This window comes from Gobius niger, assembly GCF_951799975.1.
Source record: "Gobius niger genome assembly, chromosome: 7".
In the NCBI taxonomy this organism is placed as follows: domain Eukaryota; kingdom Metazoa; phylum Chordata; class Actinopteri; order Gobiiformes; family Gobiidae; genus Gobius; species Gobius niger.
The window spans coordinates 16,534,682-16,550,919 of record NC_136858.1 but is presented as its reverse complement, the minus strand read 5'-3'; the positions used below and the strand labels follow the sequence as shown (position 1 = coordinate 16,550,919).

Here is a 16,238-nt window from a genome sequence, read left to right as displayed (position 1 = left end):
AGTGTGTTATTGAAAGCTGACAGAATGAGTCACCTCTGGACCTATCTGACATGGCTTGGTTCCCTCTCCACAGAAAACCCCACTCACCAGGGCGCCCATGTGCTGCCTTCAACACTGATCATCTCCCTACTGCTCATCATCATCGTCCTGCTGACCATCTACTGTCTGAGGTAACTCTCTTTTTAGTGTGTATGACCTCTGACCAATGTGTATAAATAAGAAATGTAACACTGTGTCACTGTGGCTGTCTGACTCCAAATAAATATTTATCTTATTGCTGTGAAATCCCATTTACTATACAGACATGTTACGCCCAGTTTAGACACTCAGTCCAATTTAGGTCAATTTTTAACACATTTCGGAGCAGTTTAGTCTTCATTTAAGCTTGATCTAGGCCTGGCAGTTCTTTGAAGGTCATATATTTTATGAGGTGGTGCTTGGGGTGAGAGGTTTGAGACGTCCGCCTCCGATGATTTGTGTAATGTCTCCAACCCTCCTTCACCTCTTTTCTCACTGAGCTGACCAGCCTAATAAAGGATAATAGTAATACACAGTACATAAATAATAATATACAATTGTTTGAGTGACTTCAGCACGGTGCCAATAGGTTCAGCACAATGCAGTAGATATTGTGAATGTGGCATGCTTTATTTTATTATATAGGTTCCATTGATAAAAATAGGGTGCGTTTTCTTTCTGTCTTTAAAGTGATAGTCTGTAACATTGCGTAATTAGGAAAGAGAGACATTTCAAAAGTCAAGAATCATGCCCCCCCCTTCCCTGTGGATTGGGGGACAGGCGGTCTGCAGTGGCTTATGGGTAAACAGCTGCACCTCAAGCAAGACAGCAAACAAACAATGCGAGGTCAGGCGGGGCCGGAGACACTCATTGGGAGCGAGCACGCGGCTTTAAACAACATGAAGAAAAGCCGCTTTGCTTCTATCCCATGGTCCATATTGGTTCTGGAGATTTGTTTGCGTCGGATATTTGCTCTTTAATCACTCTCTTGTCCTTTGCAGGTTCAAAAATCACAGGAAGGCTCTGGTTACCTCCGTGGATAAAAAGATCCCAAATGGCTTTCTGGAGGAACAAGGTACTATTGTCCATTCACTTTAAAACGTAATGCCTGCTTTTAATTTTTCATCCCCTTTTTATTTGATTTTGGACATTCTTTATAGCTTTGGAAAGTTGTGAATGTTATGAAGTTCAGCTGGAACGCTTTGCCTGCAGACCCTTCGCTTTCCCAGCACACGGGGACCCATATAAAGTTTCATTTAACAAAAAAATAAATAGAAGGAATTCTGAAAGGTGAGACAGTTTGGTGGAGCCCGCTCTGTGCGCCATGTTTACGACTCCAGAAATCATTCCTGTCAGGGAGATCTTAATGGCCGGCATGTATGTTTTTGCAGGTGCAACCAGAGGGCTCTGTAATGCTGCCTTAAGGGAGACATTAGCATTGTGACGGTCGTATATATATCGTTTTTTTTTTTCCTTCTTACAGGGGAGCAGACAGTGGTCCTCCTCCCCAGGTCGCCCTCTCACTCCAAGAGGTACTTCCCCATCCCCCTGGACGCGCTCGAGGAGGAGTACCGGATACGCTCGGCTGATGACGGCAAGCTCTTTAGAGAGGAGTTCAACGTAGGTTTTTGCTCCATATCTTTTGTCCGAATTAGAGGTTTTACAGTTTATACTCTGGGTGTTTTTTCAATTACAGTCTTCAGCTGACTTCAGTAAGCATTAGTACCAGCTGAATAATGTTGGTTCAGTCCTTTGGTTTGAAACTACTGACGCATTATCAACATAAAAACAGCCAATATTGGTGGTAGAGAAATTACAGAGAGAGAGGCTTTGTTTCATTGAATCACCTTAAAGCTGTTAGATCAATATTGCATTTTCTAACAAAGTGTAAAACAGTGATACAAATGTGTTTGACCTGCAAACATCACAATACTCCCAAAAAAATAAACATTGGGTGGCACTTTATAATAACATGTCTTATTTCGCCTTAATAAATGAACAATTCATTAGTTAACACTTGTACTTGTAATGTATAGTTCTTCACATACTTCACTTATTCAATGTTAAAGGCACTATTCCTGATTTTATTTCTAGAAGGAACAAAATTTAGTTTAGTGTTGACTCAAACATTTGTGCGAAAAACACTGTGCATCTAAAATATTTAAAACATCAAGTACCTGAACTTTCAGGTGAGTTTTCTAGCAATTTTGTGAATGTGGCCCTGAAAAGTGACCCTGCAAATTGTGAAATTTGCCTTTAAACTTTGGAAATTGCAAATTTGAATGGATACAAATATGTGGAATGAGTTTGGTTCACAGCTAACATTTTAGTTTAATAGCTTCCTCTTTCATTGTGTGCTATCAAAAAATCAGGTATAGGGCCTTTACGTAGTTATTAAATGTTAGTCATACTTAACTAATGAATTGTTCATGATGAATTAAGTGATTAAGTGATAAATGAAACAACAACAGTGAATCTGGTGCCTATAGGGGCTCCTGAAATCAAGATATCAGATGGAAGTTTTATGATACTACATACCTCTCTATACCGCGTATTAAACAATATCAACAAAGCCTATATGTTTAAAAGAGCCTGTGTACCATCTTTAGTACGTGCACCGCAGTTTGACAACCGCTGGCGCACAGGTCCAGCAGAACCTTTGTAACAAGTACAGAGAGAAGTCGTAAAAATGTTATGTCAGTGGGCTGCCAGATATGAAAGTGTAAATCTCCTGAGGTCTTCTGTCTTTTTTCCCCCGTTTTTTTTTTTTTTTTTTACAGTCGCTGCCGTGTTACTACCACCATGGGTCCTTTGAGGAGGCGAGCCGGGAGCACAACAGAGAGAAAAACAGATATCCAAACATTTTACCATGTGAGTGATTACCCCAGTCCTCCAGCATGTGATATTATAGTAACCTTTAAAGCCGCAACTTTTATTGATCACTAAATCTGAGGGCGGGAGATGCGGGGGAATCAAAGCGTTATTTACTGGACGCTTCTTTGCTCCTGTCTCTCTCTCTCTCTCCCTCTGCAGATGACCATTCCAGAGTGGTGCTGAGCCATATAGACGGACACCCTTGTTCAGACTACATCAATGCTTCGTATATAGATGTAAGTGTGTGGGGTGTGATGACATTTAAAAGCACTCTCAAACAAAAATAAGTACAACTGTGCATTGCAATCTGGATACATATGCGCTGTTGCTTTACAAGCTAAAAGTATGCTGTTTTAAACTACGAACAGAAACCAAAATAGGGCTGGGCGATATATCGATATTTAAGATATATCGATGTATTTTTAAATGAGATATGGAACTAGACCATATCACATATATCGATAGAATTCAAATTTATTTTATAGGCTATTTCCGTTTAAGATTTTTTATTTATTTATATGTGCACTTAAGGAGCTTTGTTAGAGCAGTGTTTATGTTTACATTTTATAGTGAGTTTTCAATAAAACTACATGTATTTGGCTTTGACTTTGACTTAACAGTTTCACAGCTCTCACTTTGTGGAAAACTATCGGGATATATATTGTATATCGATATTCAACCTAAATATATCGGGATGTGACTTTTGGTCCATATTGTCCAGCTCTAATCCAAGAACCATTCAGTAAATGCTCTTTTGATTTACCTCTTAATCCCCAAGACAAAAAAGCAATGATGAAAATGTATGGAAAATCAACAAAAGAGCCTCAAAAACGTGATGAAAACATGGTGAAAACATGACAACATGACACTTAAAAAAAGTGACAAAAGAACAAAAAAAATCTGATAAAGAACACAGCAAAAAAGTACTGAAAAAAGCGGTGAAAAAGCAACAAAAACGGATGAAAACACGACAAAACCGCTTAAAAAATGTGACATAAAACCAGACGGCAACATGACAAAAAACGTACAATCACTTTTGAAAGTCTTAGCTTTCAAATGAGGCTTTACACTGTTGCTCTCCAAGCCGAACTGGAGAAAATGTGCTTGGTTCAGGCAGGGGGGGGTAAGAGGTTAAATAACCACTTTACATCTTCAGAATCAGAATAGTTTACAGAATAGTTCTTATAATCAATACCAACAACATTTTGATTTCCAATCTCACAGTCATGCACACATGGCTCGCAAAGATTTGTTATTCACCCATATTTCTGCTTGTAAAATTGTGAGCAAATGGCACAATCGCTTGGCTGGGAATCAGGAGGTCACCAGTTCGAGCCCAGCCTGAGCACATGCTGTCCTCACGTCCCTGTTGGAACTACAATTGCCCACTCGAGCCCTTGTAATGCGGCCGGTTGCGACAGACATGTGGCATAAAAAATCTGCCAAATCACCAATGGAACTGGTTAGCTGTAGCGAAGCAGCCAAATGACAAGAAAAAAAAAAAAAAAAAGAAAGAAAGAAAGTATCATTACATAAACGCAAACACCTTTCAAAAAATGTTTCAAATGCAATCCAACAAGAAAAAAGTGTGGGCATAATCTCACACGCACTTTTCTGTGTGTCCCAGGGTTACAAAGAGAAGAATAAATTCATTGCCGCTCAAGGTAACAACATCTTTTTTTGCTATTTTTATGTCTTGTTTTTGCAATATGCTAATTAATTACGCTGCAATATTAATGCTCTCATCTGCTTCCAGGCCCAAAGCTAGAGACTCTGGCGGACTTCTGGAGGATGATCTGGGAGCAGAAAACCGCCACTATTGTAATGCTGACCAATCTGAAAGAGAGAAAAGAGGTTTGTCCATCCATATAGTACACAACTGCCTTTTACAGCAGTTTGCAACGCTAATAAGCCGAACTAGAAGAAGAATTAACCTTTGCGATCTATAGGGTTGCTGTACACAATTACTCAAAGCCCCCTTTAGTAATCTCATGACCCAAAGTCAAGTGTATAATTTATTTGACCCCCTTTCCCATCTGAGATCTATACAAAGTGTCGCCGGGCAGATTACTTAGCATCGCGTTAAATTTCGCCTCAAAGGGATGATCAATGGAAGGCTTAGCGCCAGGTTTGATATGGAAGAATAGAGGCATAGGGGATCAATGGGGGAATAATTGTTGATAGATCCAGAGAGGGCACATGATAATTAGTCTGAGAATCTACTTAATGAGTTGAAACGTCACCAGCGCGATGCTATTGACTTGACAAGAGGGAGCGCAAAGTCGCCGTGATTGCCCTGGAATTAGATGCTGAAATATTCACAAAACAGATGTGCAAGGACTTTGAATGCAAACACTTGCTTCTCATTCGGGTTGAGAGTTTGGCGTTGGCCTCCATCATCCGGATCCGTCTCTCTCAAACAAACCAACAAAGGTTTTGATTACGAATCTCCCCTTCGGCCGTCCTATTCTAGGGCCTCTCTTCGGACTTTATCCTGAAACATGTAACATAAGTTTTACTTTCAAAGTATAGAAGTATGCTCAGGTAACAGAGCATTCGCCCTACAGATTAGACTAGTGCACAGTGTTGTCCTTGGGCAAGACGCCTCCTTGTCCTTTATATGAACGGATGGGTGCTTAAAATTTAGCCAAAACCTTTTAATTCTTGCTGGTAGGAAGTAAAGGGTTCTCCCTTTATTTTGTTTTCAAAATCTCCTTTACTTGTGTGTAGGGGTTGGTTAGTGAATTGTGTTTTATTAAAAATTAAATATGTATTAGGATAATGTCGTAGTGTAATCTTTGTTGTTTTATATGGCTGAAGGATTTTAATTGTGATTCTTAATTAATGCTAAGCTAGCACCTAAGTCACATGTGTTTCATTACATGTTTGTAGAGGTAAAAAAAAAAAACAGAGTTAGCTGTTTTTATACACAGTAAGACCCCATGGATTGTGGCCATTCTAATTGCAATCTGAATTAAATTTTTACCAATATTTCAGTTTTTTCTCTGACATTCAACACTATTTCTTTTAAAGCAACACCGCGTCAAATTTTACCCAATAAAAAAAATTGAAATACAAGCATTTATTTTATGACAGGTATTTTCATCATTTAAAAATACCTCACAAATGAACAAACAAACATGTGCTTTTGCTCTGAGCGGCTCAGCTCTACTAAGACATGACTGTAACTTTACTGGCAGTGGGTGCGTCTCCAGCTCGTCTCCTTGGAGATGTGACTAAAATAAGCAGAATTTGAGATTTAAGTAGGTTAGGTTCTCATCCAAATCCATTCTTTGATTAACCTCTGCAAAAATATAATGTTCTATGTCGAGCTGGTGATTGGGAGCATGTTTTGTACCCATGGTAACAGTGTAGTCCAAAATGTTACACAGTGTGCCTTTAAATACTTGTCATATTGTTATCCAATTATTCAAAGCAGTATTTATGCTATGTATTATGTTATGTATTTCTCTCCTCCCTTCAGGAAAAGTGTTACCAGTACTGGCCGGACAAAGGCTGCTGGATGTATGGCAACATCCGGGTTGCCATGGACGACGTGACTGTACTCGTGGACTACACCGTTAGAAAATTCTGTGTCCAATATGTAAGTAAAGCCAGCGGATTTATTCTCAACTTTTCATTAACGCGTTTGTTAGATTTACTCCTCTTATTAAACACAATGGGCTTCCCACTCCACTGAAATTAACTTTTAATTAAGATATTTGTGCAGTAAACATGATTGTGAAAAGCTGTAAAAAGCGGATAGTTATGTTTCGGTGTAGTTTTAATTGTTATAAATATCCATTCACATAATAGCTGTTTTGTAATTAAAAATGTAACACAAAGCGGGTGTGAAAAGTAATGTCTCCCAGGGGAAACCTTCCAGAACATTCCGGCAAACTGTAATAGGATGCGAAACATCATAAATAAATGAAAAGCAGTATGGAACCACATTAAAAGCCGGTATGTAGCGCACACAGTGTGAAAATTATCAATAGGCGGCGTATTTATTATTCACACTCGGCAAATATGCGCTGAAATTAGGAAAAGCACTCTTATCTGTTTCAAGTCTTGGAGAAACATCTTTGCCTCCGCTGTGTTTGAAGATTCTCTGTCAGATTCTGAGCAAAGTTTGGCGCTTTTTTGGTTCATTTATTTGATTTCGGGGTGGCTGCTTTCCTGCACAGTCGAGAGTCAAAGAGGAAGAATACAGAATACATGTGTGTTGTGTAGCAAGGCGTGTGCAGAGGTTATCAAATAAACATATTCTGTTTAAATGACTGTGGATACACCCCATTAGCCTTTAGGTGACAATTGTTTTATAGATGTATTTATTATGTTGTCTGCCATAGTTTTGGTTGCCTACTCCTTTTTATGTTCCATCATGTGTACATTTGCAATAAGAAAGTAAGATGATGAACATCACTGCTAAACCAGGAAAAACTTCTTGAATAAATATAATTGCAAAATAAGAGACAGAACTGGGATATTTTGTTGTTTGCCGATGAATCATAATAAATTCAATAATTGCTGCGATAAATCTTGCAGCGCTATTAACTCCTTTATCGCATCAGCTAATTTAGCGATAACTATCTGTCCTTTTAACAAATTAGCACATAAAATCCTAACCACCAAGTGCACCGTTTCATTCCCCTCCAGCTGCAGATATATTTAACTTGATAAAAAGCCGCTGCGCTGTACTTATCCGTCACCCGGACCATTTCGCCGGCGTGCGCCCTGTTTCCGTGCGGCAGCGTGTGATTGTGTGTTATTGCCTCACAGCAGGGCAGTGATGGTCCGCGCGCTCCTCGACTGGTCACTCAGCTCCACTTCACCAGCTGGCCAGACTTCGGGGTGCCGTTCACGCCCATCGGCATGCTGAAATTCCTCAAGAAGGTCAAGAACATCAATCCGTCCTACGCCGGGCCCGTTGTGGTGCACTGCAGGTAAAATATAGCAGCTTTGGCACAAAGGGTTTTGAATAGGCATAAAGGGAGAACTGAAGGTGGTATTAGATGGCTATGATTATGAAAATAAGAGTATTTATCTAACACAGAAGCAATTTTATTCACATCCCATGTGACTCTTTCAGTACTGAAGATTGTTAGTGTCTGAAGTATGTATAACAATTGCACTTCCTCTATGATATCCAGAGGGTCTGAGATTCAATTCCAGGATTACAAGTGGTAGCAATGGTTGTCGCCATTTTTGCACTGTTATTTGCAATGAGGCAACAACAACTATGAGACAACAATAACTGAGAGGGTTTAAAGGAGTCATCGAATTTTGGAGAGCCAGTTGAAAACTTAATATTGACTCTACCTCAGATACTTCATGGGGCTAGTTGAAACGAGAAGGACATCAGGTGATTGAAAAAATGCCATCTATGATACCAGGACATCATGTAAAGCCATAGTGTGGACAATTTCTTTTATTTTGGATTTACTGTAGATACAATAGTAACTTTTTTTAATGCATCTGTCCAATCATTATCATGTTAGTTACACTGGTCTGTCAAATGAAATCCAAAAATGGCACACATATACACACACACACGCACACAAAAAAAGACTTTTGCCTGACTATTTTAGATGAACTATGTAACTGGTCAGTTAGGATTTATTTGAATGGAAATCGGTTGCAATAGGAGAGGTTCCAAGACCCACTTTGCTAATAAAGTGAGATGTTCATACTGGCCGGACTTCAAATATGAGGTGTGCGCATGTGAAACTCAATCTGCAATTTCCTCACAGATTTCACTTGAATGCCAAACACGTTTACAGCTTGTTTTATATAGATATATATATTAAACGCTGAGTCAATAATGATGGCTTTGTACCTCCACTTTTTTATAACTGAATTAGATCTTGGTGGACAGCCTGTTTCTATTCCATAGGGCTTAACTCACTTTCCATCTGTTTCCCCGCTGCACTTAGTATTCTTGCTGTAAGGCCGCCCCATGGTACAGAAAGTGCTGCAACAGGTGCTGAGGGAGAAGGGACTGTTGTTGTAGAGGGGCCCACCGAAAGAGGCTTCAACACCCCGTTGTGGAATCCCGGCTCTGGCCTCCCCAAGGCACTGGCCGAGCAAATGACCCCTGTAAATCTATTAGAAGGCTTTGAGGGCAGCAGAGGTGAAGCACTTTTACACATGCTCAGGGCTGTCCGCACTGGAGAGGTGAGGAAGGTTGACGTCTCTATCTTACAGCGTAGGGGTATATTTTTAAACTATTGTGTGTAATAAAGACAGATATATCTATGTTGTGGTGAGGGAGGCATATGGGGGACTATCTGGTTTCCTTTTATTTTAGTGGATGAGGTTTCTGCATGATCCGAATGGCATAAGATTTTTGAAATAGTCAAATTCACCTAAAAACATCCAAAGCAGTCTTTTCCGTGCCCCAGAATGCAAAAAATTGCATCTACTCTTATTCCTCTTCTGCTCTCGTCTTCCCAGCTTCTACCTTGTTCCTTGTGTGTGTTTGTCTCGCGCAGCGCCGGTGTGGGGAGGACCGGTACATTCATCGTCATTGACAGCATGATCGACATGATGCACAGTGAACAGAGGCTGGACGTGTTCGGTTTCGTGAGCAGGATCCGGGAGCAGCGCTGTCAGCTCATCCAAACAGATGTAAGTGTTGACCCCCTCTGACCCGCCACTGACAGCTCCACTCGCTCCTCCAACTCCTGTGTAAACAAGCACCCTATAACTATCTTACGGTTGGTGTGTGATTCTAGGATGTGGGGATGTGACATTTTGAAATGGGGAGGGTGGGGGGGGGAGGGGGGGAGTACCTGGATTCCAGTATTGAATGTATGAAATTTTCTTGAGAAATTTCTTAAAGGAAAACTGGAGCAAGGCCCATGCAGGCTTGATCCGGAGTTTGACAGTATGAGAAAAAGGAAAGGTGCTCATGTTTATTGTGCAACAACAATTTGGCGCTCTTGTTTCATGTGCAATCATGAAACGTGCACAGTTATATTGTAGGAGGAACCTCTACTTCTGAAGTAGATTTACACATTTTCACCACAATGTTACGAGGCTCCCGGGAGGCGTAGGAGGACCAGGGAAGTGTCGTTTAAAAGCTTGAAATTTTTAGTTTCCAACACAGTCTCTATCACAGTCTGTTCCAAAGTTATGTCCGAAAATAGTCGATGTTGTGGATGGTGGGAGCATGGACCTCATGGGGTTCAGAAAATTATGCCCAGGGCCGTACTTGTAGCTTTCACCAGACTGGTCCCATAAGCTCTGTGGTGAATTGGTTATTTGCTAACCCATTTGAAACCCATGGATATGTTATGACGATGTAACCTTTGATGTTACTGTGGATAACTTTGACTATAACTAATAACCTAAGCTTTAGTTTTGGTTTCAAATACCAGAACAAATATCTGTGTAGTGTTAAATAGATATGATGGAGATAATCTATTACTGTCATTAACAGACTTTTTGATGTGCTTGGATAGATAAATGCACTATTGGCCAGATTTAAAAAAAAAAAAAAGAAAAGAAAAAGAAAAGACCAGAATCAACGTTTGTGTGTATTCTTCCACCCCCCCCCCAAACACCACCATGACAGTCTGGAGTCTGCTAGCGCGAACCATCAATAGAACCCCCGTGACGTCACGTGAAAACCCAGCCGCGGTGACTGGGGGCTTTGATAAACTCACTTTGCTCCTTCCTTGCTGTCTGCTCCTCAGATGCAGTACTCCTTCATCTACCAGGCGCTGTTGGAGTACTACCTGTACGGAGACACGGAGCTGGATGTCTGCTCTCTGGAGGGCCATCTGCACAGGCTTCACAACACCAGGGCTCCCCACGACAGACTGGGGCTCGAGGAGGAGTTCAGGGTACGCGCTATAAAACAAAACACGCCAGAAAAAAAAAAGTCAAATATTTCACTGTAATGAATGGTCCCACACAGCCTTGCACCCTGCTATGGAATATTTTTCCTGGAATACTTGCCCTGGGTGCTGCTCTGGGCTGTAAATAACTGTTCTTTATATCTGTAAAAGTTTGGGGTGTATCCATCTGCCACATAAAATTTACAAGAGAGACTTTATTTTTATGCCGTTTCTTATTTTGTCGCATAAATAACAAGTGCTGCAGAATCCTACATTTAATATATCTCATATATATTCATTCAACAGCTTCCATTTGGACGTTTTATAAACTTTTGTTATATTTTTTGTCCCGTATACTCAATCAAGGTCCCTACAGTCCCTAAATCAGTCACAAACTGATAAAGCAACTTGAGTGAAATGTCATTTGAAAGGGATTTAGTGATTGTATGCTCTTGGGCAGCTTTGAAACAGGCAGCTACTCTCTGGTTTAAGGGTGAATACTCAACCTTTGGCATTGTCACATTAGTCTACTATTCTGGTGCATTGAGTAGCGTTTTAATTCTGGGATCAGCTTAAGAATAGTTACTCATTTTCCTTTATTTCATCAGACAAAACATTCACAATATTGTGCACTTAAAGGGACAGAGAAGGCGATACAAACACAAACAAATACAGTAGAAAGCTGTGAAATCTAGACCTGCCTATAGCTTTGACTAATTTACTAGTCTGTTGTCAAACCCTCCTAGCCTCAGCTGCTAATCTTGGCTGTGAAAAAACTATTTTTGCGTATCAGCTTTTTTAGGTATCTCTTATCTGTCACATCCTTTTCGTCAAACAAGGACTGATGTCTGACTTTTCAAGACATTCATCCCCTGTGCCTCGTCTTCGCAAAAAACGTTTACCCATCGTCCAGCTTTATGCACCACAAACCCATTTTTAAGCACTTTCCTTGTTCCTTTTTTTTTTGATCATGTCCATTGGCTTGCACTATCCTTCCTTATGTCCTCCACTCTCCCTCCCTGTCTCGCCCCTATTAGAAGCTGACCAATGTCCGCATAATGAAGGAGAACATGAGAACGGGCAACCTTCCTGCCAACATGAAGAAGAACCGCGTGCTTCAGATCATCCCGTGTAAGGACTGCTCCAGCTCTCTCTCCAGTTTTATAATACATCACATCCAAGCTACTTCAAACGCCCGGCACCGTGTGGGATTTTTTTTTTCTTTTTTGCTTTTACGCTGTAGCCGTACATAGATTTGATCCATGTCTGTGTGATCAATGACACTTAAACACAACTTGTATTTTGACTTGAAAGTGGCGAGTAAAGTGTGGAGAAAAAAAAGAACTTTCCCCCCCTTCTTTTTTTTTTAAGTGAAACTTGATATGAGTGCAGCCTAATAACAGATTTTTATAAGGAGTGATGGGAAAAAGTTTTTCAACCCTGCCCTTTTGTTTTCCAGATGATTTTAACCGAGTAATCCTGTCAGTAAAAAGAGGACAAGAGTTCACCGACTACATCAATGCCTCCTTTATTGATGTAAGCTCTCCCCCATGACCCGACGCTATAGATTTTCCATAGAAGTATATATATAAAGCTCATTGTTTCCTTCACAAACAATTCAAAATACAAAGTGCTCTGCCGCGCCCCTGCAGTTGTTTGTTTACCCGCTGCGCTGCTCTTCCCTGCAGGGCTACAGGCAGAAGGACTATTTTATCGCGACCCAAGGCCCGCTGTCTCACACGGTGGAGGACTTCTGGAGGATGGTGTGGGAGTGGAGGTGCCACTCAATCGTTATGCTCACCGAACTCAAGGAGCGAGAGCAGGTGAGGCACGCCGCCGCAGCCCTGTGAAGACAACTTACTCAAAAGTGGAAGTGTTTTAGGAGATTGCAAAAGCATGTGCACACTTTACTTCATAGCAAGTAATAACATAGTAATAACAAGGGTATAACATTGTAGGGATAATGAGGAATAATGCCTTTTGCCTGTTTCCATATTATTACTAGGAATAGTTTCCATGTAATGACCATCATTTGCATGTTATGACTCTTTTTGCATATTATTTCCACCCTATTACCACGCTATTACTGTGGTGTAACATAAAATAGCACAAAAAGTTACAATGTTTGCAAATTAAGCTTCCAAAAGTAGTAACTTGGACAACAGTCCAGTGCAGATGACAACTTTCTGAAAGCCTGACTTCTGCCCAACAAAATGTTCAGTCTCAAAATAATGAACACATGGGCTAGTTAGGAATTAACCGCACATTTTCTCATTCAAGTGAACTTACTATGAAGGTGTCAAATCTGAAGATAATGATATAATGATATATTTCAAAAAGTGTTGTTGTATTGCGTCAGTGTTACATAATTTCTTAATCCCTGACCTTAACAGTGATCCCAATCCACAAAAGTATGATTCATTGTTGCCTGGCCCTTCACCACCATTTCTGCAGTTTACCTATGAAAAATAAAAATAAGTATTTGCATTTTTTGGCAAGTCAGGGGCATTTTTTCCTCCCCCCACACTTCACTGAAACTTTTGCGCATTATCTTTGGGGAGGAACAATCTTTGGGGTTGTTAATCAAGTTCAAACTGTGATTGCTTTTCCATGTGACCTTTGTTCAACCAGGAGAAGTGCTACCAGTACTGGCCATCAGAGGGCAGTATGACATTTGGAGATTACACAGTGGAGCTGACTGCAGATACACTTTGTGACACGTTCTCCCTCAAAGACTTGGTGGTCACTTATAAAATGGTATGTATTGCTCTCAAAAACGGCCTTTAAGTAAAAAAAATAAACCAACATTCAAACCTGCTTTTTGGATGCGTTATCCCTTGTCTCAACCGATTAAGCTGTTGACACTTGACATAAGGATGACAGTGATGTTTAGCTACATGGATTTAACTGTCTGGATTTCCCGTCATGCCAGGAGAAGCAGTCACAACACGTTCGACACTTCCACTTCCACGGATGGCCTGAGATCGGAATACCGGTCGAGGGAAGAGGGATGATTGACATTATTGCAGCTGTGCAGAGGCAGCAGCAGCAGTCTGGAAACCATCCCATAATTGTGCACTGCAGGTGAGCAAGTTCATTTTAACATTACGACAGCAGCCAGAATCCTGCGCTAAAAAAACCTGGTCTTTCTATTTTTTACTTCCACTACCTGGTCATTACACATCAGGAACATTTTCAGGTTGAATTGCAGTTTTATCCGACCTTTCCTAGGAATGTCGGTAACAATGAAATGTACAGTTTGCCTCAGTAGAGCCGGTGTTCTCTGCCTAAACCACTTATGTGATCCCTTATAAAGACTTAGCCGTGAAAGCTTTGATCAGAACCTAGCTTCAGGTGAAGTGATTCTAAAGCAGCATGCCCCGGTGGGATTGATCCAATCCACTGATTCACAGTCAATTAAAACCTCTCAAAGTGAAATCTCCGCTGACTCCCACTACGATTAATCTGATAAGATGAGCTAACGACAGGAAATGGTGTCATCACTCTCTTCTATTCCTTCATCACCACTTGTCTAAGAGGGCTTTTTAAAGCTTTTTCTGCTGCCTCTTGGGAATGGGGCTAACCCGTTGCAATCCCTAACGTCTCTCTACGTTCCTCTTCCGAATTGTATACCGAATGCTGCACATCTCTCTCTGTCTCGGCCCCGCCATCATTGTAAACATTGACTCTGTCGAACAGCAGCCACCAAACTGATTAGTGTTAGCATTGGATTAGTCTCTTTAAGTGAGGGTGATTATTACCATTATTACACAGAGGTCACCTTTCCTCAGATGAACTTTCTATTTAAATAAGAAACAAATGCAAGTGCAAACTAGAAGAGCTCGGAGAGAGCACAGCTTGGCAATGCAAATCGGCTATTTCTATTTTCTATGGCAAAGACTGTGCAAATGACTTCAACAAAGAAAGTGATCTAAATCCACATTCTGACAACATAATAATGGGGTCCTTTCTTTTCCTATTTGTCCCTTTCAGTGTAATGAACAAAAATATTTTTCCTATCTTGGATGTCCAACTGAATTATCCAACACTTTACTGTAACAAAACATTTGTACACAATTTCTAGTAGTCTTGTTCAAACCTAGATCAGGAAACGGGTCCCCAGAGACAGCAATGTGATCACCCACTGCCCCAGCAGCATGAACAATGGGTCAAATGCACAGGACAAGTTTCCCATCAGGGACAATAAATGAAACCTTATATACATTACCCTTTAGATAGGCAGGGTCTTTATAAAGAAATTTGGCATCATGAAATTGAATTGTGCTATTGTCAGTTCCACTCCAGTAAACAGTTGTCTGTCTTAGAACTCCCCTCCACAAGTGTCCATATACCGCAAGTCATTTACTATTCTGGAAGAAATCCCAGAGTTTTCCAAGGTCTTCCAGTGGGCATTGTGGGATGTGTTTGCTGATGGATTTGTCCTTGGTGTGCACAGTGCTGGAGCAGGTCGGACGGGAACCTTCATCGCCCTCAGTAACATTCTGGAGAGAGTCAAAGCTGAAGGCCTCCTCGATGTTTTTCAGACCATTAAAAGTTTACGCATGCAAAGGCCACACATGGTGCAGACTGTGGTAAGTGCAACATACAAGCACATAACTACTTTTCAGCATTTTGAAATGCATAATTAATATGTTGTTATTGTTCTTTCAGGAGCAGTATGACTACTGCTACAGGGTGGTGCAGGATTTTGTTGACATTTTCTCAGACTACGCCAATTTCAAGTAACATATGCTCCCACTGTTCATGGTACCTGTTTTAAAGGAATAGGCCACCGTTTTTACATACTAAGATATGTTCTTAGCTCACTTTAGTCGAGTTAATATATCCCCGTCTGGTCTTTGTCCGCGCGCTCTGTCACGCAAACGGAGCACATACGCAGCCTCTCACACATGTAACATAGCTCCGAAAAAGCTCACGATAGAAGCTACCAAGCTCTTCCACGTGTTCCCTATTTAAATAAAGTTACGTGAAGTGTTTTCATGCGAAGTATATTTACCCAGAAATGTAGCATGTCGATTTTATAAGCAAATAAAAAGGGGGACTATATTGTGAGGCGTAATGATACGAGGAGCACAGCGTCCGCGTAGTAACTCCTAAAGACTTCCCCCGCTCACTTCCGTCAATAACCTTTAGGAGTTACTGCGCGGACGTTTTACTCCTCGTATCATTACGCCTCACAATATAGTCCCCCTTTTTATTTGCTTATAAAATCGACATGCTACATTTCTGTGTAAATATACTTCGCATGAAAACACTTCACGTAACTTTATTTAAATAGGGAACACGTGGAAGAGCTTGGTAGCTTCTATCGTGAGCTTTTTCGGAGCTATGTGACATGTGGGAGAGGCTGCGTATGTGCTCCGTTTGCGTGACAGAGCGCACGGACAAAGACCAGACGGGGATATATTAACACGTCTAAAGTGAGGTAAGAACATATCTTACTATGTAAAAACGGTGGCCTATTCCTTTAACTTATGCAAT

The 16,238-nt window shown here is 40.8% G+C and overlaps 1 protein-coding gene across 1 annotated transcript in view; it reads left to right on the top strand.

The window, feature by feature from the left end:
* LOC306965760 (receptor-type tyrosine-protein phosphatase epsilon-like) overlaps window positions 1–15,517 on the top strand; it is a 36,058-nt gene extending 20,541 nt beyond the window's left edge. Inside the window, exons 4-21 of the mRNA XM_079560304.1 lie at window positions 74–170; window positions 1,020–1,093; window positions 1,502–1,638; window positions 2,799–2,889; window positions 3,052–3,128; window positions 4,520–4,556; window positions 4,649–4,746; window positions 6,377–6,496; window positions 7,675–7,838; window positions 9,387–9,522; window positions 10,593–10,742; window positions 11,774–11,867; window positions 12,196–12,272; window positions 12,425–12,559; window positions 13,368–13,493; window positions 13,669–13,820; window positions 15,193–15,328; window positions 15,408–15,517. Of these exons, the coding sequence (XP_079416430.1) occupies window positions 74–170; window positions 1,020–1,093; window positions 1,502–1,638; window positions 2,799–2,889; window positions 3,052–3,128; window positions 4,520–4,556; window positions 4,649–4,746; window positions 6,377–6,496; window positions 7,675–7,838; window positions 9,387–9,522; window positions 10,593–10,742; window positions 11,774–11,867; window positions 12,196–12,272; window positions 12,425–12,559; window positions 13,368–13,493; window positions 13,669–13,820; window positions 15,193–15,328; window positions 15,408–15,482 (1,976 nt within the window). The 3' untranslated portion in view covers window positions 15,483–15,517. The remainder of the gene's footprint in view (window positions 1–73; window positions 171–1,019; window positions 1,094–1,501; window positions 1,639–2,798; window positions 2,890–3,051; window positions 3,129–4,519; window positions 4,557–4,648; window positions 4,747–6,376; window positions 6,497–7,674; window positions 7,839–9,386; window positions 9,523–10,592; window positions 10,743–11,773; window positions 11,868–12,195; window positions 12,273–12,424; window positions 12,560–13,367; window positions 13,494–13,668; window positions 13,821–15,192; window positions 15,329–15,407) is intronic.
* Window positions 15,518–16,238: the final 721 nt, after the last annotated feature.